The 20,834-nt window shown below is 35.4% G+C and overlaps 3 protein-coding genes across 6 annotated transcripts; all 3 read left to right on the top strand.

The window, feature by feature from the left end:
• Window positions 1-202: 202 nt before the first annotated feature.
• On the top strand, window positions 203-1,724 carry TIP5;1 (tonoplast intrinsic protein 5;1). The gene is made up of 3 exons (XM_007038311.3): window positions 203-332; window positions 407-657; window positions 1,338-1,724. The coding sequence occupies exons 1-3, from the start codon at window positions 203-205 to the stop codon at window positions 1,722-1,724; spliced, it is 768 nt and encodes a 255-aa protein (XP_007038373.2).
• A 334-nt stretch (window positions 1,725-2,058) lies between these two features.
• Window positions 2,059-7,911, top strand: NOA1 (P-loop containing nucleoside triphosphate hydrolases superfamily protein). 4 transcript variants are annotated; one of them, XM_018116795.2, is made up of 13 exons: window positions 2,059-2,623; window positions 2,904-3,089; window positions 3,658-3,744; window positions 3,840-3,919; window positions 4,089-4,170; window positions 4,538-4,564; window positions 4,962-5,007; window positions 6,017-6,135; window positions 6,315-6,428; window positions 6,506-6,613; window positions 6,716-6,805; window positions 7,124-7,233; window positions 7,444-7,911. In XM_018116795.2, the coding sequence occupies exons 1-13, from the start codon at window positions 2,207-2,209 to the stop codon at window positions 7,691-7,693; spliced, it is 1,716 nt and encodes a 571-aa protein (XP_017972284.2). In that variant the 5' UTR covers window positions 2,059-2,206; the 3' UTR covers window positions 7,694-7,911. The 4 variants fall into 4 exon arrangements, with proteins under 4 accessions (XP_017972284.2, XP_017972286.2, XP_088660317.1 ...); XM_018116797.2 differs by having other exon boundaries at window positions 2,060-2,623; window positions 4,544-4,564; XM_088804191.1 differs by having other exon boundaries at window positions 2,060-2,623; window positions 6,515-6,613.
• Window positions 7,912-9,470: 1,559 nt separating this feature from the next.
• On the top strand, window positions 9,471-20,075 carry LOC18605347 (structural maintenance of chromosomes protein 2-1). The gene is made up of 21 exons (XM_088804695.1): window positions 9,471-9,701; window positions 9,811-10,162; window positions 10,325-11,005; window positions 11,136-11,279; window positions 11,384-11,674; window positions 11,767-11,952; window positions 12,028-12,192; window positions 12,298-12,357; window positions 12,590-12,652; window positions 12,808-12,899; window positions 13,141-13,237; window positions 14,531-14,647; window positions 14,780-14,998; window positions 16,405-16,545; window positions 16,616-16,783; window positions 16,861-17,045; window positions 17,200-17,293; window positions 17,369-17,457; window positions 17,621-17,846; window positions 18,447-18,521; window positions 19,549-20,075. The coding sequence occupies exons 2-21, from the start codon at window positions 9,845-9,847 to the stop codon at window positions 19,666-19,668; spliced, it is 3,531 nt and encodes a 1,176-aa protein (XP_088660821.1). The 5' UTR covers window positions 9,471-9,701; window positions 9,811-9,844; the 3' UTR covers window positions 19,669-20,075.
• Window positions 20,076-20,834: the final 759 nt, after the last annotated feature.

The raw sequence follows: 20,834 nt of genomic DNA, 5'->3' as shown, positions 1-20,834 counted from the left end.
CAAAACACCCAGAAATTCGCAACCCAGCCTCCACGTGGCTAGTGGGCGGTTAATTTTTGAACTTCAACGGAGCAAAACTTTTTGCTTGTTATAAACTTCCTTGCCCTTCAATCCATCATGTCCTCTCTGCGCAAACGATTTCAAGTCTCTCTTCTACTTACAAAACAACGATAAAAATTCCATTTTCATGCTTCTTGGTGAAATGGCTCCAGCATTGTTGACTGCCCGTTTCCAGGAATCTGTTACTGCCAATGCTCTCAGAGCCTATCTTGCAGAGTTCATTTCCACATTCTTTTATGTTTTTGCGGTTATTGGTTCTGCCATGGCTTCACGTTAGTGCTTTTAATTGTCTCCTTTTTTTTCCTGCGGTTTTTCAAAATGCTTAAAAATGATTGCTGTTTGCCAGGGAAATTGATATCAGATGCGGCAACAGATCCGTCTAGCCTGGTGTTAGTTGCCATTGCAAACACCTTTGCTCTGTCGTCGTCTGTGTATATTGCTGCAAACGTCTCTGGTGGACATGTGAACCCCGCCGTCACCTTTGGCATGGCAGTTGGAGGCCATATCAGTGTCCCAACGGCTATGTTTTACTGGGTTTCTCAAATGTTGGCCTCTGTCATGGCCTGCCTTTTGTTGAAGGTCACTACTGTTGGCCAGGTAAGAAACGACTCTGTTTCATCTGAAAGATTGAAAAAAAAAAATTACTGCAAACATTTATGGGAATCAACTTTTATCATGATGTTAACTTCATTTACATGCACAGAATGTTCTCTAGTTCTGTTTTTCCTTTCCTTGAGTGGCAGACTTTGCACCTGACTGAGAAAACTGCAATCCAATTTTGTTTTATGTATTAAACACTATGTTTGATTGGAGGGAACAGAAAAGGAGTTGAAACAGAGAAAATTTATTTTAATGATAAACAAGATGAGAAAATGTAAGAAGGAAAGAAGTCAAGTTTAAAATAAACAATTACTAGTTTAAATACAATGACAGTTCTTTCCATTTTCCTCCAATTCAAGGAAATTATTGGGTTTTTTTGGGATATGGAGATGTGAAAAACTATTAATTTTCCTTTCTTCTTTTTGTTCTTTCATGCCAAACTGGTAATGGTATTTCTCCTCACCTTTCATCCCATATTTCCTTTCTGCTGCTTTTCCCATCCTACCAAAAACGATGTATGACATAAATCATACTAAAAAATGATAATGAAGCTTTCTTAAAGAAGCTTTATAAGAACAATCAAATTTAAAGGCTAGTGCTAGAGGTTTTTGGGAGGTCAGATACTTCTGACCATGAGAAAAAGAAAATTTATGTAATATTGTCTGTAATTTTTGCAGCATGTCCCAACTTTTACAATTGCAAATGAAATGACTGGATTTGGAGCATCCATGGTGGAAGGTGTGCTCGCATTCGCTTTGGTGTACACCGTTTATGCTGCTGGTGACCCTAGAACCGGTCCACTGGGGGTCATTGGACCCTTGGCAATAGGGTTGATGGCAGGAGCCATGGTCTTGGCTGCAGGGCCGTTCTCTGGAGGGTCAATCAACCCTGCATTGGCCTTTGGCTCTGCTGTCGTTGCCGGTCGCTTCAAGAACCAAGCCGTTTACTGGGTTGGACCCCTGATTGGAGCAGCAGTTGCGGGGCTTCTCTATGACAATGTTGTGTTCCCCGGTCAAGCAGCATCAGTTTCTGGGAGAGGGAATTCAGAGGGAATTGGGCTTTAACTGCTTTTCACGTGTACTTAATTTGCTTTCATATTGCTCTTTTAGGCCAAGTGTAATTCTTTTAAGATTTAGCTGTAGGAAACTTAACATGACTTCTGAATTGGTACCAACTAATTAATTTAGTCTTATGTTGACAGTTCAACAGTTTTACCCTGCTGTGAATCAATGCTTATACTTCTAATTCCACATCTACTTTTATTATCTTTTGCACCAGCCAAATCATTTGTAGTACCTACTAGGAACCTTTTCTATTTATTTTCCTTAATCCTATTGAATGGTTATAGTTCAACAAAACAGAGTTACACCTCTAGTAGTCGGGCGCCATCCAACGGTTCTTGATCATTAAAGCCATCAACGTTACGTTACATACGCATACACCAAATACTACCACGTTCGTCATCTTTGAGTGTCTTCCCAAACTAAAACCCCCCGTTCCCGTTTAATCCACTCTAAAAACCTCAACAAAAACAAAACGGTCACTAATGGCGCTCAAAACCATTTCCACATTCCTCTCTCTCCCTTCTCTTCCAAACCACAACAATTTCTCGAACTTCAACACGAAATCTCTCAATATTTACAGAAAACCCACTCTCGTTGGCTGCAAATCCACTCAGTCACAGACCCAAAACCGGTTCCCACTCTCGGAAACTCAATTGCTGTCTTCCGAACCTGACGGGACCGGTGCGGCTGCTCCGACCCGGGGAGACCGGTTCCTCGAAAGGCAACAGGCTGACGAGGCTGCTAAGCTTGTAATAAAAGAGATAAAGAAAAGTAAAAAGAAGAAAAAGAAGGTTTTGAAGGTTAACACGGCGGTCGCGAGTTGTTATGGTTGTGGAGCTCCATTGCAGACTTCGGAGCTTGATGCTCCGGGTTATGTGGATACGGATACTTATGAATTGGTATCTGAACTTCAACTTTTACGAATTAAAATTTAAAAGTTATTTTTTGTGAATGATGAAATTGCATTTTATTTTCGTTTAAACGGAACAATTATGTGTGAATGCAAATTCTGTTTTTAATATTTTATTACTATTAGCAAATTTTGAGGAAACAAAAAGCACTTAGTTGTTGGAAAATTGATTAAATGTTTCTTGCTTGATGGAGCTTGGTTTTGGTTGAATAAGTTGACGTTTGTGGTCAAATTAGATAGTTAAGCCAATGCTGGCTTTGTGATTGCAGAAGAAAAAACATCGCCAGCTAAGAACGGTTCTTTGTGGGAGATGTAGGCTTTTATCTCATGGGCAAATGATAACTGCTGTTGGTGGGAATGGAGGTTATCCTGGGGGGAAGCAGTTTGTTTCGGCTGATGAGCTTCGTGAAAAGCTCTCTAACTTGCGCCATGAGAAGGTTTTGATTGTTAAATTGGTGAGCTCCATGGTTTTACTTTCTAACTAAATTTATGAATTGATTTGAGAAATTTTATCATTTACTTGTGGATTGTGGTGATAAATCCTATAATGTAATGAAGTATAATAAATGCACGAAACTTACAGTGTCCTTGGTAGTTGTGATGAAGCACCTTGTGTAGGTAGATACCTCCCATTTATCAAAGTTTAAAAATTGAGTACCTAAAAGTGAGAAACTTGCCTATTCTGCATATGGAAACACTGTCCAACTAGTGTGCCCTCCAAATGACCTTGTTTTTTTTATGAGAGTTTTTCACCTGATTATGCCTTAGTTAATTTTGTTTAGAACTGCTTTTCCTATTTCACTCGTTCTATAACAGAGAGAAATGATTTTGGTGATAATGATAAGTCAAGAAGTTCAACTTACTAATTGAGACTATCTTCAAGTAAGTGATTACATATTTTTTAATCTCTTTAAGCGTGGATTTCTTCAAAAGGATCTAATTATGTTCTCAACTTATTGATGAATCAATGTGTCACAAATGATCAGGATGTTTTTCTGATTACTTTTGGCTAATTACTTCTAGGTTGATATTGTGGACTTCAATGGCAGCTTTGTATCTCGTGTGCGTGATCTTACTGGTGCAAATCCCATAATACTAGTCGTGACGAAGGTACTAATATGCACTTGGGCTGTTCTCCAATTTATAATATTATGTTTTATGCTTTTGCAATAAAGCTGATTATATTGTGTGTGCTTTTCTGTCAGGTTGATCTCCTTCCAAAAGGGACTGATTTTAATTGTGTGGGTGATTGGGTTGTGGAGGCCACTACAAAGAAGAAGCTTAAGTAAGATGTGATTTCACTGGAAATTATTCATAAAAATATAATTGATGATTTTGGCCCCATTTGGATTAAGGCTTTATCAAGATTTTGCTCCTGTCAATGTTTGATCACTATAATGTCACTTGAAAGCTTGGGTTAGCATGTTTCTGAGACAATGTGCTCTGCTTTGCAGTGTTTTGAGTGTGCATCTTACTAGCTCAAAGTCCTTAGTAGGGATTGCTGGAGTTGCATCAGAAATCCAAAAGGAGAAGAAGGTTAGTTACTTGTCCATACAGCCATACATATGTCATTGATAAGATTCACAGCAGTGTGCTGATATTTTATGCTTAAGATTATATGCTTGAGAAAATGTGTTCAAATGGGAGTCTGCTGAACCAAATATATGAAATAAATGTTGATGTGTATCTGTGATTAAGTCTTGAAGTTTTCTTATAGTGGTCACCACTGCACAATTGCCATTAGTGGAAGCAATTGGCTTACAGAACTTCTATTAGCTTCTAAATAGTGTATGTTCTGAGGACTTTTATCTAAACTTGTAACTGTAGAAATATGCTTAGCTGTTTTATAATCTTGTTTCCTTTAATGTTTTCCTTAGCTGAACTATTTTTTTTGACTCTTGAGATGCAGGGGCGGGATGTATACATTCTGGTGAGTCCTGAACTGGAAGCTTTATGTAGATGTACAGAGAGGGGTTGAAAAAACTCACTTTATTTTGCTAAAATTACCTTGTCAAAATCCTTTCTCCTTTAATACATCTCATCCAATGTTGTTTCCTTACTGATGTTTTCTTGATTGCATTGTTCATATTGCAAAATGGATTTCTAATCCTTCTAGGTGCCATGCATGTATTCTGCTGCTAGTACACATCTTTCCCGGGGAAAATGAATTAATATCTTTGTTTTGTTTTTCATTTGTCTGGCCTGTGGTCCTTTATCCGTTTTAATTAAAGAGTTAGTTATTGTTCTGCTTTGATTTAGTCAAAATTTAAATTGTATCCATTATAAGTTGGTGTATATATATAATATTCATTTGATCATTCTTACAGGGATCAGCAAATGTGGGAAAATCTGCATTCATAAGTGCTTTACTAAGTAAGTTCCTATCATTTATCTTGAGTTGACAAGTTGAATTAACTTTGAATTTCCAAGAAAAGGAAAAAGGAAAAGGTTAAGTCACTTAGGTTGCATTTCATGTGTAAAAAACTTAGATAGGAACACAAGATTGATGAGTAAGTTGTCTTTGTTTTATCTTAATTTCAGTGCATGACTAAATGTTCTTTTAATTTACGTTTTACTGTCCATGTAGGATTCCACAGTCATACCCCTTTGCAGAGGATTTATAATCCCATCTGAACATGATTACAATTCTTGTTAACTTTCCTATCCTTCTTTTAAAGGGTTATAGTCAATCACAAAATTAACATTTAATGATAAGTTATCTTATCAAATCCTATCCTATGCTTTAAATGAGCCTTTACATCCTATGATATTGATGTTCTCTTCAAGTTCAGATGTAATTTTGAGGTTTTATTATTAAGGACAGTAATGATCAAATTATACTTCTGCTGACTTTTTAACAGTATGGGAATGGGAAACTGGTAGGAGAAAACTGCTATGGCAAGTGAAAATGTTTTGGATAGCTGTAGTTGTGGAGGCTGGGGGGTTGTTCATTCTCATATCAATGATCTTTGATTCATAAATTATTACGAACCAGCTGAACGGGATCATAAACCTGCTCTGTGGACTTGTTATAACTGCAATCTTGTGGGAATGTAATTTGCAAAGGAATAAACATCCCCATTTGTTGGGAACATTAAACATGCAAATTGGGTGGAAATGATTTGTTTTTTGCATTCTCTGCTCCATTTCCAGATTCCAACCAGCTTTAATATTGTGGCTTTAGCTAAGCTAAATGTTGGAAAATCCTTTTAACACAAAGTTTTAGCGAAATCTTTTACATGGAGAATATGCAAATTTTGTGTTTGAATTCATATCAGTCCCTTTTCCTCAATCTTATGTGATAATTTATATCCTTTATCAATTTTTCATATATGATAATGGGGTACTAAAATGTCTTGCCATTTGGCCCATGAAATGTCAGAAATGATGGCACAAAGGGATCCAGCAGCTGCGGCAGCGCAAAAGTACAAACCAATACAGTCTGCTGTACCTGGAACTACCTTAGGTCCAATTCAGATTGATGCATTCCTTGGAGGAGGGGTATGCATTATCAGTTCATTGCCTGGATTTTATACTATCTCCTTGGCACCATGTTTGTATATTTTGAGTATTTTATTTGGCTTACACCTGATTAGTTCGATAAAATTAATTTTAGTAGTACTTGTCTATTAATTTTTTTATAGTAGCAATCAATCTTTCATGGTAATGTCATCTTGCAGAAATTGTTTGATACACCCGGGGTTCATCTTCACCATAGGCAAGCTGCCGTAGTTCACTCAGAAGATTTACCTGTCCTTGCTCCTCAAAGTCGGCTCAGAGGTCAATCATTCCCTGTATGTTTCATTTGAAAATTCGTTGATAATTAAACTGTTAATTGTCTATATGCTTTCTTCTTACTATGTTCCCCAAGGATTGCCAGGTGGCCTCCAAAAATGGGATGGCAGAGAAATTCAACTCCATTGGATTAAAAGGGTTCTCAATATTTTGGGGTGGGCTTGTCAGAATCGATGTCTTGAAGGTCCTGATCATTTAGTTTCATGTATATTGAAGTGTCAGATTGATTGTGATTGATCTGCATTGTCTTCTGAATCTAATAAATGGTCATTCTTGATGCTTTCAGGTTCTGCCAGAAACGTGTTTAACATTTTATGGACCAAATAGGTTGCAGATTCATGTTGTACCCACTGATGAAGCAGATGAATTTTACAAGGTAATCAAGATACTGCTTTACCATCATGAGTTCTGCCTAATGCTTTCATATGGTACATTTTCCACTTAGACAAATAGGCTACAGTTACAAGAAAGATTGCGGTAATCAATTTTGTTTCTTAGATAACTGCATTGAATGTTGTGAACACTAATTGAGGTTGCAAATTCTCTCATAAGCTATAGCATGAAAATGGTCATCTTGAACCTGATTGTCGCATTAGGTTCATTCGAGGCATCTAGCCGATAAAGTTTCATCTGAGCCACTTTTTATGAGGCATCTGTTAAAGTTATTAATAGAGGATTTACCTTATTGCTGCAGAAAGAACTTGGGGTTAAATTGACACCGCCAACTGGAAAAGACAAAGCAGATGAATGGAGAGGACTGGAGACAATGCAGCAATTGCAAATTAAATTTGAAGATCCAGAAAGGTGCAATTCTAGTTTATATTTAATGTTTACATTGCTTGACAGTTTGAATTGAGCTGCTGTTAGAAGCTCTTTGTTATGCATACAAGAAATTATGCGGTTTCACCTGTTTCAGCATCCTTTTTTTAATTTATTTTTGGGAGGGCAGTGCTACTTTTATTTATGTTTAGTTACACTGTTATTTGAAATCTCTCAAATTTCTTGCTTGGACAGACCTGCTAGTGATGTGGCTATTTCAGGCCTGGGTTGGATCGCCATTGAACCGAAACGCAAGTCTCTTGGAATTTCTGATAATAATTTTGCAGAAACCATCAAAGAACTGCATTTGGCAGTCGGTGTACCCAGGCCAGTTGAGATTTTTGTTCGGCCTCCAATTCCAGTCGGTAAGGCTGGAGCAGAATGGTACCAATATCGTGAGTTAACGGAAAAGGAAGAGGAAGTAAGACCAAAGTGGTATTTTTGACGGCTTCTTGTTTCCTGATTCTGTGTTCCATGAATGTGCATGGTTGTAAAGTGAGGAAAACTGTATACACATATAGTGAATTAGAGAATTTGGACAGTAGAAGTGTAAAACTGAGGGAGCTTGTTGCAGAAATTTTGTATGTAGAGATAGCGACAGAAGGTAAGAAAGTTGGACTTAATTTGATTTTTTTAATGCTTAATCATAATTGTGATTAATTATGAAATTGAACTGACCCTAAGAATCAAACTCCAATTGAATCTTAAAAAGAAATAAAATCAGAACGAACTATATACTGATCTTCAGAATCAAACTCAAATTAAATTTAAAGAAAAAATAAAATCAGAAAGTAATTACATATTATTTATAAAAAAATTTAAATACATATAAAGGTGAATTTAATTTAAATAAAAAAACTTCAATCTCTTCAAACTGTTTTTTTTCTTTAGTTGTGGTCAGATAAGAAAATCTCTTAAGTCTGATGAGCAATCTTGAAAGTACTTTTAGGTGAACCAATAGCATCACTTCCTTAAAATGTTTATTGATGGAAGCAGGATCAGTTATAGAAACAGAAGAACAATATTTGATAAAGAGAATCGAATAAAGAATTTTAGTATCGTCTATTTTCATCTTTTTACAAATACTTAATATGGATGAAAACTTGTGAATTAGATAGATAATAATGTATTTTTGGACTACTTTTAATTTGGGTTCAAGTCATGTGCTGCAAACCCTTGTTGGATAGCCTTGTTTATGTTTTTTAATTTGAAGTATTCTTCTACAATAATTTTGACTTTTTCAGCTGTAATTTTCATGAGCTGAGATTGACAGAGATTTTGAAGACGAAAATCAATCATGATAACTCAAATTTTTTTTTTTAAAAAATATATATGAGATTTGAGATTTAAGAATTTGTGAGCTACGGTACAGGTTTTTATATTGTTGGGCAATGTGGCGTTTAAAAGAAGCTAATTTTGTTTGGTTGACGTCAAAAACAAGCTAATTTTCTATGGTTAAGGGGAAGTGATTAGGAGTTGCGGCTTGAGAATGGAAGGCCGGGAGAGAAACCCAGGAACCATCGTGGTAGAGAGAGAGAGAGGTGGTGCGGCGCGGGTTAGACTCTTAGAGAGACTTAATTTGGTGTTAATAGAATTAGAACATTTACCGACTTAATTGAATCAATAGTGGACAATGTTTTGGCTCTTTATTTGCTGTCAACTATTCATTAAACTGACTTACCTTTTAGCAAAGTTTATAAGATTTAAAATTTCGTAGAACCTCCCAAAAACTTATAAGATTTAAGATTTTGTTGAAATGCTAAAATTTTACTATGATTCTATAGCAATTTATTTTTTAAATGTTTTTAACAGTGATAATTATCTTAACTTAAAAAATTGAATGTTTTGTTTATTTTAATTACCAATTTACCATGTTTGTAAAATAGATTGTCTTGTTTAACAAACATTATTTCCTAATATTAGCAATTTAGTCACCGAGTAAAATAATTTTTATATATTAGTAATGAATTTATGTAAAGAGAAATTACGGCTGGTATAATTTAGCAAGAACATAATGCGTGGTAATTTAACTTGTAAGCCAGCCGGAACCAAAACCTAATAACTAGGCTCAGCGCTAAGGCCTTCCAGTTGGGCCATGGTTTGGGCTCAAGGGATTCATTATTATGTGTCGTCCGTAAAATTTCGAAAACAAATCGTACATATTAGTTTCCCGCTACTGGGTTTTTCGTTTTTTCATCACCGCCAAACGTTAGCGTCTCTCAAACGCTCAAATTTTCAGACTTTCAAAAAACCGAAAAACCTCCAAAGTCTTACATTTTCTGGCTTAACGGTTTTGATCTCCCACACCGTTTCCGTTATCCGATTCCGGCGTGTCCGAACTCTGAAAACCCTTCTTTTAACTCACTCGCTCGCTTTTCTTCTAAATTGATAGCTCTCAATCTCTCACTCAACGGCTCAAGAACTCCAAAAGAATTGTCTATTTGGCAACTAAAGTAAAGCTAATTGTACCCTCTGCAGTTACTTTATCTACATTTCTATACGGTTTGTCTCCATTCTTAGGGATTCCTTTGATTTTGTACGGTTCATTCTTTCAAATTCTAGGGTTTTCCTTCTTGAGTTCTGCAATTACGGCGCGATGTACATTAAGGAGATATGTTTGGAAGGGTTCAAATCCTACGCGACAAGGACGGTGGTCCCTGGTTTCGATCCTTTCTTCAATGCCATAACGGGTTTGAACGGGTCGGGCAAATCGAACATTCTGGACTCGATTTGCTTTGTTTTAGGAATCACAAATTTGCAGCAAGTTCGCGCTGCCAATCTTCAGGAGCTCGTTTACAAGCAAGGCCAAGCCGGAATTACCAAGGCCACGGTGTCCATTATCTTCGATAATTCGGATAGATCCCGGAGTCCACTCGGTTACGAGGATCACTCAGAGATCACTGTAACTCGACAAGTAGGTGATAAATAAATAATTATCTTTATTTTTTTATTTCAGTTATGACTTTGTTTCAATTTGAATTATTGTTGCAAAATGTCACTTTTCTTTAATTTTAATTTATATGCTTTCATGGAATTCTATCTTTTTAAATTGAAAATGTATTCGAAACCTCTGCAGATTGTGGTTGGTGGAAGGAACAAATATTTGATCAATGGAAAACTCGCGCAGCCAAGTCAAGTACAGAACCTTTTCCATTCAGTTCAACTTAATGTTAATAATCCACATTTTCTCATAATGCAAGGTCGGATCACCAAGGTTCTAAATATGAAACCTCCCGAGATTTTATCTATGCTTGAAGAGGCTGCTGGGACAAGAATGTATGAAACAAAGAAAGAGTTTGCGTTGAAAACACTTGAGAAGAAGCAGAGTAAGGTTGATGAGATTAATAAGCTTCTTGATCAGGAAATACTGCCTGCTTTGGAGAAGTTAAGAAAAGAACGAATGCAGTATATGCAATGGGCTAATGGGAATGCTGAGCTGGATAGACTTAAAAGGTTTTGTGTTGCTTTTGAGTATGTTCAAGCAGAGAGGATTAGAGACAGTGCTGTTGGTGAAGTGGAAAGAGTGAAGGCAAAGATTACTGAAATTGATAATGGTGCAGAAAGGACGAAGGTGGAAATTCAGGATATGGAGACAAACATATCGAAGTTGACAGCTGACAAGGAAGCTACTATGGGTGGGGAAGTTAAAACCTTGTCAGATGAAGTAGACTTGCTATCTAAAAATCTTGTGCAGGAAGTGTCTGTGTTGAATAGTAAAGAGGATACTCTCAAGGGTGAGAAAGAGAATGCTGAAAAGGTTATTGATATTTCCCTAAGCTCCGCTGTTTCTCTTCAATTTCTTTCCTCTGTATCCTCCTCTGCTTTCTAGTGTTTTGTTCTCGCTATTTTCACTTAGATCATTTGGATTTCACATTTTGGTGTTCTAGCTTATTCAAAATATTGAAGATTTGAGGCAGTCTATAGAAGAGAAGGCCATTGCAGTGCAAAAGTGTGAAGAAGGAGCAGCTGATCTTAAAAAGAGAGTTGAGGATCTTTCCAAGAGTTTGGAAGAGCATGAAAAGGAATACCAGGTAAATACCTGCACATGCCATCTTTGTTAATCATAAACTTTATATTTCTTGCATTCATTTGCAAACCAAATGCTATGAGGAAGTTGCTGTGATTAACGTGGCAGGCTGTCCTAGCTGGCAAGAGTAGTGGCAATGAGGACAAATGCCTAGAGGATCAACTAGGTGATGCTAAGGTTGCTGTTGGGGCTGCTGAAACAGAATTGAAACAACTGAAAACAAAAATTAGCCATTGCGAAAAGGAGCTGGGGGAGAAAACACGTCAATTAATGTCAAAGCGTGAAGAAGCAGTTGATGTGGAGAATGAGCTTAATTCCAGGCGAAAAGATGTAGGAAAAATTAAAATTGAGTTGGAATCTCTTCCATACAAAGAAGGCCAGATGGAAGCTTTGCAAAAGGTTCTAGTGCTCTCCCTTCTATGTTTCTTGTCCAATGTGGACTGTCTGAACTTTTCTTTTGGCTAAATTGTTTAAACTGACAAATTTTGTAGGACCGTGCATCTGAGTTGGAGCTCATCCAGAAGCTGAAAGATGGAGTACGGGATCTTTCAGCCCAGCTAGCAAATGTTCAGTTCACTTATCGTGATCCTGTTAAAAATTTTGATAGGTCAAAGGTGAAAGGAGTGGTTGCAAAACTAATAAAAGTGAAGGATAGCTCGACAATGACAGCCTTAGAGGTTGGCAGCGTGTAATAGATATTATATGTAGCATACCATCAAATTTATATGGTAACCCTTTAAATTAATTTGTAGGTTACTGCAGGTGGAAAGTTATTTAATGTGGTTGTTGACACTGAAAATACTGGAAAACAACTGCTTCAGAATGGTGATCTACGAAGAAGAGTAACAATTATACCTTTAAATAAAATCCAACCTAATACTGTTCCCCCTAGGGTTCAGCAGGCTGCTATTGGATTGGTTAGTTGTTGCTTTTGCCTTTAGTATTTTTCTTTACTCTATTGTTTTTGTTATCTTCTAATCTCTTTCCATTTGTGTTTCTTGATTTCATCATGAAATTTGCAGGTTGGGAAGGAGAATGCAAAGCTGGCACTTTCATTGGTTGGTTATGATAAGGAATTGGAGGTATGCTCTCATGAGGCTACTTTATTATTTTAAACCTCATGCTGCATGATGCCTATTGGCAATCTCTGATGTATGGCTATTGCTATTTGTTTGTGGTGCTTGTAGTCATAGAAATTAGTTGAGTTGAGCTACATTAACATTTGAACCCTCTTAGGTAGTCGGAATGCAAATATTAGTAACTATTATTTTATATGATGCTGTCTTTTGCTGAAAGATTTGAATGATATTGCAGAGTGCTATGGAATATGTATTTGGTGCTACTTTTGTTTGTAAAACTACTGATGCTGCAAAGGAGGTATGTCAACAATGTAAAACACTTGGCTGTTCTGTTCTTGTTTTGGCTGCAGCTCATGTCAAAATTTTCCCTTTATCTTTTATCTCCTGCAAACTGCATGTACTGTGAATTCATGTATAGTTTCTTTTGTTTTCAACCCAACAAATATTTTATAGGTTGCATTTAATCGGGAAATTCGCACTCCAAGTGTCACCCTTGAAGGTGACATATTTCAACCTAGTGGTCTTTTGACTGGTGGAAGCCGCAGGTAAATCACTAGCGTGTTAGCATTCCATCGTTGTTCATTCTCGTAGAATGTATGTGTTATTCTTTTCCTTTTTTTTTTTTGAATTTGAAGTTTTATTTTGCTTTGGATGGGGTTGGTGAGAGCAATTATTTCTCTTGGATGCTTAAAAAATTTTAACAAAATGAAATTAGAGGTGTTGTTTATTAAGCTGTTTTTTTTTGTAATATTAGAGATGTTAGAAAATTGATACCTCTATGCACAGGGGTGGTGGTGATCTGCTACGGCAACTTCATGATTTGGCAGAGTCTGAATCAAAACTTTCAGTGCATCAGAAGAGGTTATCTGAAATCGAAGCGAAGGTAATGCTTTAGCATCCTCTTCTATTTCCCAAATATGATTGTAAGGGTTAAATTAGAAAAATTTGCTTATTGAATCAAATATTATTTTGTATTTGGTTTGTTAGTGGTGCATTTATGTGTCTATTCTTGCTAATCAGATTCATGCAAGAATTATCTACTTATCTAAATTGTTGTTGACATATGAATATAGTCACTACTATCTCAGTTAAATCTGATTTTAATTTTAATAAGAAAATATTTCGTTTTTCATTTTGCATTATTTTTGTGAACAGCCTGATTGAATCTAAAGATATATAGTTAGTTTATGTTATGTAAGATACAAATGTATGTGTGATATTAGATATTTACTAGTTATATATGAACTAAAATGTATCTATTTCTATTCTCAAAACACTGAATCAGCTTGATAACCTCTTTTTGTCATTCTATCTAATGGCATTTTTGGTGATATCTTCATATAACAATTTAGAGAAAGCATTGTATGATATAGTTTCTTCACATCAACAAATATCACTTCCGTTCAAATTTAGATGCATAATATTACTTTAGCACACCAGCTTATATCTTAAACATCATTAATGGGTCCTCGCTAAAGCATATTTCACCATTTAATGACCCTACTACTGATGTTGAAAAATTACTTGATTTGCTGAAAAAGACTGTCAGAATTTGGACAGGGAGTGATATTTGCTGATGTGGAATAACTGTTTTTACAGTTGTTTTTTTGTCTTGTATCAACTCCTATATCTTTTTTTTTTTATTCCTGTCTTTTCAGTTTCCAGGAAATAAAGAAACCACTACTTTGTACCCTTGCTTTTATAGATAACCAAAATTGTGAAGTCATTGTCAAAATTTGTATTTCACATTTTCATGGAGACTTGTTTTTATAAAGTTTTATTGAGTTAATGATATATTAACTTAAACTGAGTAGTTTCTGTTGTTTGAATCCGTTCTTGGAAATATTGTTGCAGTGTCATCAACTACAGAGGCTGGAAATTTATGATTTCCTAGTGCATAATCAATCCTTTGGTATCTTTATTATCTAATTGGACCTATGATTTAGTTATTGATGTAAAGGGTTCAGCGCTTATATTATTCCAATTTTCAAACATATATTTTTCTAATAATTTCTGTTTTCTACTTGTTTTCAGGTTCCATTGTATTATGTTTTTCTTGAATTTAGACTTGCTATTTAAGTGCTTGTTCCTATCTTTGTGGCTTTTAGGCACATGCAATAAATTGACTTTCCACTGTTTGCAATTGTTTATTATCTTCCTTTTTCTGCTCTTGTAGATGGCGGACCTTCTGCCTCTTCAAAAAAAGTTCATGGACCTTAAAGCACAGTTAGAACTTAAAGTTCATGACCTTTCCTTATTTCAGAACAGGGCCGAGAAAAATGAGCATCATAAGGTTTTGCAGTTCTGTCTTTTTGGTTTTGCATTTGACTAAAGGGTTTAACTCATTTAAGTCATCATGCTGCCTCTTTTTGTACCAACAAGTTTTTGATAAATTTCTAATTTTTTGTATGTTTGATGCGACTAGCTTGCAGAAATGGTAAAGAGCATTGAGCAAGAACTTCAAGAAGCAAAATCAGCTGTTCAAGAAAAAGAGATTTTGTATGAAAAGCATGTTAGTACAGTTTTGGAACTTGAGAAATCAATTAGGGAGCATGATAATAATAGAGAGGGCAGACTTAAAGACTTGGAGAGAAAGATTAAGGCTACAAAAGCTCGAATGCAGTCAGCCTCAAAGGATCTGAAGGTATATTCTAATACTGTTTATGGTGATGCCTGTAGTGTCTTTTATGAGCTCAGAGATTTAGAGGAAGCAAAGAGATAAGTTGTTTGAACTTATTATGCAGCATTTTGTTTTCACTTGATATCTGAGATAGAAAGCAGTTGTGGTGAGTTTGTGTTTATAGATATTTTTGGATTTTAGTTAATGTGGTTACAGGTATTGACACCATAGTTATCAGAAACAGACCTATCAGACGGTCGAACCAATTGATCCTGTGACTCGGGACATCACTTTGGTTGGTTTTGTTTTTGGACCGTTTGTGTAATTAATGCACAAAGCACTGATTTGACCCTGCAGGTCAATAGGAAAACTGGTGTCTTGGGTGGGTTTTGATGACCCGGACAAGTTGAATATAAACTTATTAAAATGACCTAAAGACCATAATCAATTTAGTTTTTAAATATAAATCATGGATAGTAAAAATAAGTTACAATTACAAACTAAAAAATCTAAAAACTAGTAAAAACTAAAAGAAAGTTAAACATAAACACAGTATGCTTTCAAGAAAAACCAAAAAAAAAAAGAAGACATGAAAGTTTGCTAAGGCCTAGTTCTTCCTATGTCTCAACGTCCCTTTTTGGGTCTTTAAAGTGAAGGGTAATACTAAGCTTTTCATTTTCAATATAAGTTTTTCTTTCAATTTTTTCTTTTTTGATCTTTTGATAACTATCATGCATCATATGTCTTCTGTTGGGAACCTTGACACTGAGCCCTCAACTTGAAACAATGCACCAGTGCCAGATAATGGCACCAATTGAAGTTCTATGAGAAGTCATTGGCCATCTATGGATATTGACTGAATTTGGTGTGATGTGAACTTTTAAAACTGAAAAATTTTACTGTTGTTTACTTTAGATTTTAAATTTTGAAATTTGCATTTATGATGTAACTTATTAATTATAACTTTATAACTTTAGTTTGGTTATTTAAATTAATATTGTTGGGTATTTGAGAATTACTATGTTGAATTTGAATTTGAAGTTGATTATATAATGAGAATGATGGCTAATTACAAATTAGTTTTTGTAATTTATTTTGTAATTTTTTACTATATTATGCCATAAGTTTCAATTATGAAATTATCTAAGTTTTTGAATTATTTTCACCTAATTTATGAATTTATTTAGAATATGAATTATTTTTATAACCTGATGATTGACCCAATTGACTTGACAGTTGAATTGGTGACTTGAAACTTGACACTTTGAATGGGTCATTGTCCGGTCCAGTCCTAATAACTATTGTTTTTGTGATTGATAAATGTTTTTCCTCTCGAAAGCTTCACTATTTTGGTTTACTTTTGTGTCCAGATGTAGAACAAGTTTATTTTGGCTAATTCACTTCTTGGGACTGCTGTTGCATATTTTTAGGGGCATGAAAATGAAAGAGAGAGAATTGTTATGGAACGGGAAGCAGTCATACAAGAACAAGCATCTTTAGAGAGTCAATTGGCCTCTTTGAGAACGCAAGTTAACAATGTCAATTTGGAAGTAGAAGAACAAATAGCCAAGGTACTGGCAGATTTCCTGTCTTGTTTAACTCTGTGGTATAAACTTCATTTCTGCATGCTCTCTGGTGCAGGTTGGTTCTGTAAAAAAAAATCGTGATCAATTGCAATCTGAGTTGGATTCTATTCGTTTAAAGATGAAGGAGTGTGATTCTCAAATTAGCAGCATTCTTAAGGAGCAGCAAAAACTTCAGCAGAAGCTTAGTGAAATAAAGCTTGAGAGGAAAAAGTTGGAAAATGAGGTAAGTTTATTTATTCAGCTGCGTAGGTGTCCTATAACTTGAGGCAGCGAAATACAACTTTTAATTTTGTCTTTTAGGTAAAGCAAATGGAGATGGAACAGAAAGATTGCTCTACGAAAGTAGACAAACTGATTGAGAAGCATGCCTGGATTGCTACTGAAAGGCAACTTTTTGGCAGAGGTGGGACGGATTATGATTTTGCATCCCGTGATCCTCATAAAGCCAGGGAAGAACTTGACAAACTTCAAGCTGAACAATCAGGGTATGCAGAGTTAAATAATTTTTGTTTGCAATATTTTCACATTCATATACTCAAGAACAATGCCATAATAATCATTTTCTACTAATATGAGAGGTGATTGCTCACTTTTCCTTTGTTTGATCTGAATATCTTTTTGGCTCCCCTTCTCATGAAGCCTTGAAAAAAGAGTGAACAAAAAAGTGATGGCAATGTTCGAGAAAGCAGAAGATGAGTATAATGATTTGATGTCCAAGAAAAACACTGTGGAGGTTGGCTACTCTCAATCTGTCTTAACATTTTATTTTTCATTTGACTCTTCCTTATCCTATATTGTCTATGCCTAGAATGACAAATCTAAAATTAAGAAGACAATTGAAGAGCTAGATGAGAAGAAGAAAGAAACACTAAAGGTCACTTGGGTCAAAGTTAACAAGTAAGGGTTATTTTCTGTTATGTTCTTTGGTTTTTCTTCAATTTACTTAGTGTTTGAATCTCATTCTTTTAGATGATATGTTCCATCTCTCTGATGGTTCTTCTGGTTTTGGGGTTTCTGAAAGTTAATTTTGCTTTCTCTTTATAATTCCCTCTTTCTTCAGTGACTTTGGGTCCATCTTTTCTACCTTGTTGCCTGGAACCATGGCAAAGCTAGAACCACCAGAAGGAAGCAGCGTCTTAGATGGTCTTGAGGTCTGTGTTGCATTCGGAGGTGTTTGGAAACAGTCCTTGTCTGAACTGAGTGGAGGTCAAAGGTCTCTACTGGCACTTTCTCTAATCTTGGCTCTGCTGCTGTTTAAGCCAGCTCCACTTTACATACTTGATGAGGTATGCTTGGTTTTTTTTTATTTTCCCACTTGACTCTACTGTCCACTCAACCAACTGCACACATACCAAACCAATAGGGTTCATTGTTTGATTTTCTTTTTTGGATGGTAAGGTTCATTTTTTGAATAAATGATTCCATTGAAATACTTGAGTTTGATTGCTTCTAATATAGTTTAAAAGTTAGATATTTTTCTGTCCTCCTTTTAGTTGGTCTTGCTGATATGTTTAGTTAAGCCTGCTTTGGTTAGTTTTATTGTGATTTCCAAGTGGCATCTTCATAATTAACCCTCTGCAAGTCCATAGAAGGTTTTTGGAGTTATTATGCTATATTTTTTGAAAATTATAAAGACATTGTAACAACATGAAACTAGAAAATAGGCAGTTGTAGCCTGATATAGAAAGATGATTTAGACAAGCTGGACTTCAAAATAATTTCTGAATATTTCGTGTTTGATCAATGTATTCTATTTTTAAGGTCTTTAGTTCCTGGAAAGTTGACTTCACAGTTACATTTTAATATTGTACTTTTATTGTTTTCAGTAAATTATTTTCATGAAATGACTGCCAAAGTGATTAATTTCTTTATGATGTATGCAACAGGTTGATGCAGCTCTTGATCTAAGCCACACTCAGAACATAGGGAGAATGATTAAAGCCCACTTTCCACACTCTCAGGTTTGATAATTCTTTGGCCCCTGCCATGCCTTTTTTTTCCTTCCTGAAATTCCTGCTTTCTGGAGTCATAGGTTTCGCCAAAAGAATATCAACATTTTCAAGGATTTGTCTCAGGCATATTGCAGATAATATTGTACATAACTATGCCATTTAGAACCTCAATGGAAATATTTAGTTGCGTAGGCATGGAATTAACACAGCTTGTCAACTCCTCCGCTGCCTTCAAATATAGCTGCAGTTGGGTCTGTTGGTATGAACTCTGAAAAGTTCAATAGTGAGAACATGGGATATATTTATCTTTTTTTTTATTTTTGAAAGTTAGATAATTCATTAAAAGGAGTAACCAATGGTTAAACTCCTTTGAAAAAACAAAAGAACTGTAATTTTAAGACCTATGCTCCATCCTAGAGATGGCATAACTCTGAAAATTACACGATGAACAGAACCAAAGCCCCTAACACCAAATTCCTAAACAAACATTCCCCATTCCAAACCTATAGGGGAAACAAACAGCTCAACTAGGTCATCAGATCAATTGATAATTAGTATATTTCATTGATAGGGGATATATTTATCTTTTAAAGTATATTTCATTGATAATTAGTTTTCTCTCGGGGAATGCAATCATTTTTTGAGGTGTTGGCTGGTAATTACTCTGTTTTTCTGATGGTAGATTACCGTGACTGAACCTACATAATAAATCTAGAAGCTGACAATGATTAGTTTCTATTTATTATGAAATTATATCAACATTGGTGTCTGATGAAAGATGCTTAGAGGTTTTCATTAGGGACCACGGGATACATAAATGTGGTAAGTTATAGGTACTGCATGTAATCACAATGTCCTGTAATTGTCCAATGGTGATGCACAATGCTCTACAGTGCATGTAATGCTGGAAGAATATGCCTAGTTTCCATAAAGTAATAAGAGATGTTCAAAATATATAAATCTTACATAAAATTTAATCTATTATGGCCCAATTTGCTATAGGTCTCATGTTGAGCTTTGTTTTTGTGTCTTGCAGTTTATTGTTGTTTCACTGAAAGAGGGCATGTTTAATAATGCCAATGTTCTTTTCCGGACAAAATTTGTCGATGGTGTTTCCACTGTCCAGAGGACTGTTGCATCTAAGCCTAGCAGGTGATTGCCAGTGTGTCCAGCCACAAATGAAAAAACAAGTGAAACCACTTTCCAGGAGGTTGTGGTGAGCACATTGGAGTCAACTCATCTGTTAACCATGATTACTGAGGTTAACGATGAAAATTTTATGAACTGAATCCCTGTGTCATAGTGTTCTTTGTCTCATGCCTTAATTGTGTAAATTATTGTGCTAGTGATGGTCTAGAAATTGTTGACCAGGATAGTTTCTTAAACTTAAGGTACAATACTTTATATCTGTAATTACCTAGTGTAAGATCTAGCTTTGTAGACCACATGCTTCTAAATCACATTCGAGTGGAGCTGGATTGATATATTATTTGTATGGTAAATTGCTAATGCAGCTTCATAATGTGATCCGTAAAACTGATCATGTTTTAGTGTGATTCTGAAGTGAGCTCTTGGAGTGGGTGCCTTAATATTAAGAACTTGGGACTCAGGGCCTAAGCATATAGTCAAGAATCGTTTCTGGTTTAAATTGCTTGCACTTAAGTGACTTGGCTTAGAATCGCGGTTAGTAGCCATATATTGGAACAACTATTGGGATATTGTTGCAGGATTATGTTTGGGAGATTGGTTGCGAACAGCGGGTTCTGGCTTCAGGCTCTGGATTCAATGCTTATATAACCCATAAATTTGTGCAAAATCATTTCAAGTTAGCCTGCAAAATGAAGTACATGCATACGTATATATATATGTTTAATGTGAACGCAAAATTGAAAAAGGGTTTTTTGGTTGAAAAAAATTCCGAAGTGGAGACGCTAATTCATGGCCATGGATTCTGAGAGGCACTAATAAATATGTTGTTTCCAAATTTATGGAAAAAATTGGAGTAACAGTGTATTGCTGTAATAGTCAGCGAGGGAAAATTCTTTTGAGACAATAGATAAAACTTTTTTAAAATTAATTGATTGTGTTTTTATCTCTTCGTAATTGATGGGGAAAGCTACTAGGTAGTTTCTTTCTTAGCAAGTTTATTTTCCTTACTTTTTTGGATAAATTAAATTGCACATTTAAAATAAAAAAAAACGTGATGTTCTTAATTTGAAGCAGTGTCTATCATCATTAACATATATTGATTATTATGTTAAATAATTATGGTCAAATCGGTCATTATTAACGCAAAGGTTTTTGTGTGTCCTTATTTTTATT

The sequence above is a fragment of the Theobroma cacao genome, chromosome 3 (assembly GCF_053813885.1).
Source record: "Theobroma cacao isolate CCN51 chromosome 3, ASM5381388v1, whole genome shotgun sequence".
Lineage (NCBI taxonomy): Eukaryota > Viridiplantae > Streptophyta > Magnoliopsida > Malvales > Malvaceae > Theobroma > Theobroma cacao.
Note: the sequence above shows the minus strand (reverse complement) of the source record. Positions and strands in the feature narration are given on the sequence as shown.